This window comes from Volvox carteri, assembly GCF_000143455.1.
Source record: "Volvox carteri f. nagariensis unplaced genomic scaffold VOLCAscaffold_484, whole genome shotgun sequence".
NCBI lineage: Eukaryota > Viridiplantae > Chlorophyta > Chlorophyceae > Chlamydomonadales > Volvocaceae > Volvox > Volvox carteri.
In genome coordinates, this window is record NW_003308007.1 from 5,069 (window position 1) to 6,064 (window position 996).

The 996-nt window shown below is 49.4% G+C and overlaps 1 protein-coding gene across 1 annotated transcript in view; it reads left to right on the forward strand.

Annotated features, from left to right (window-relative positions):
• Positions 1–996, forward strand: part of VOLCADRAFT_108716 (uncharacterized protein) — a gene marked incomplete at both ends in the record, with an annotated part of 6,528 nt that overhangs the window by 4,648 nt on the left and 884 nt on the right. Inside the window, one exon of the mRNA XM_002959650.1 lies at positions 805–871. Coding sequence (XP_002959696.1) covers positions 805–871 — 67 coding nt within the window. The remainder of the gene's footprint in view (positions 1–804; positions 872–996) is intronic.

Here is a 996-nt window from a genome sequence, read left to right on the forward strand (position 1 = left end):
AACGGAAGGTATGTTGGTAACGGTACGTCGCATGAGCATATTAGTTCGCCGACACGGGGAATCGAACCCCGGCCTCCCGCGATCCATGATTGGATGATGTCATGACAGGCGGGGATACTGACCACTATACGATGTCGACGGAGGCACTCATTGCAGAGACAGGATAGCCGCATCCCGCTCCGCCACTCTTTCGCTACCGGGACTCGAACCCGGGTCTCGAGAGTGAGAATCTCGTATCCTAACCGCCTAGACTATAGCGAAGAATGTCGCAGCACAAGTTATCATACACCATAATAATAACGTCACACACAACACACCGACATACATGCGGGTGACAGGCGCATGCATGCATCACGTTCTCCGCAACCCTCCCCAATGAGCAATATATGGTGAGCAGTTTTATATTCGTAACTGCTCCTATCCGCCTGTACATTTCCGTCGCATTTCAGCAATGCCTTTGCTCACTTTGCAGGTTTCGTGGTCCCTCACCCTTGGGAAATTTGTGCTGTATCCATGGCTGCCAAATCGGATGCCTGAACACCAGCTCATAACTGGGAGCTCCAGAGCTAGTCTCGACATTATTTTCCATTATGAAGCCCTCAATAGGTGCTGTTGAAAAGGTGACCTGTGTGGTATCCTGGTTACCAAGGGCCAGCATACCCTGCCAAAAACTCAGACGCAATCAGTACTAATCAGCATGTGCTGTACTTCGTGTTCAACCTGTACAGGTTGCACATGTGCACCTCTTTTTTACAAGTGCCAAGTCTGGATGCTGGCATGAGCACTTCACTGTTCATTGGTCAGCTGGGCTAACCAGCAAATAAACGTGTTGGAACTGGCAGTCTTGGCTGCTGGCACACCAGCACTTACAGTAAGTGGTTGCTTGTTGATGTGGTGGTTATGATTATGTGCTGTGTCTGGTTGAGATCATGCTTTCCTGTCAGTTGCTTTCCTGTCCATGCATGTTTGAACCATTGCTGTATGAGTGTCAACAAA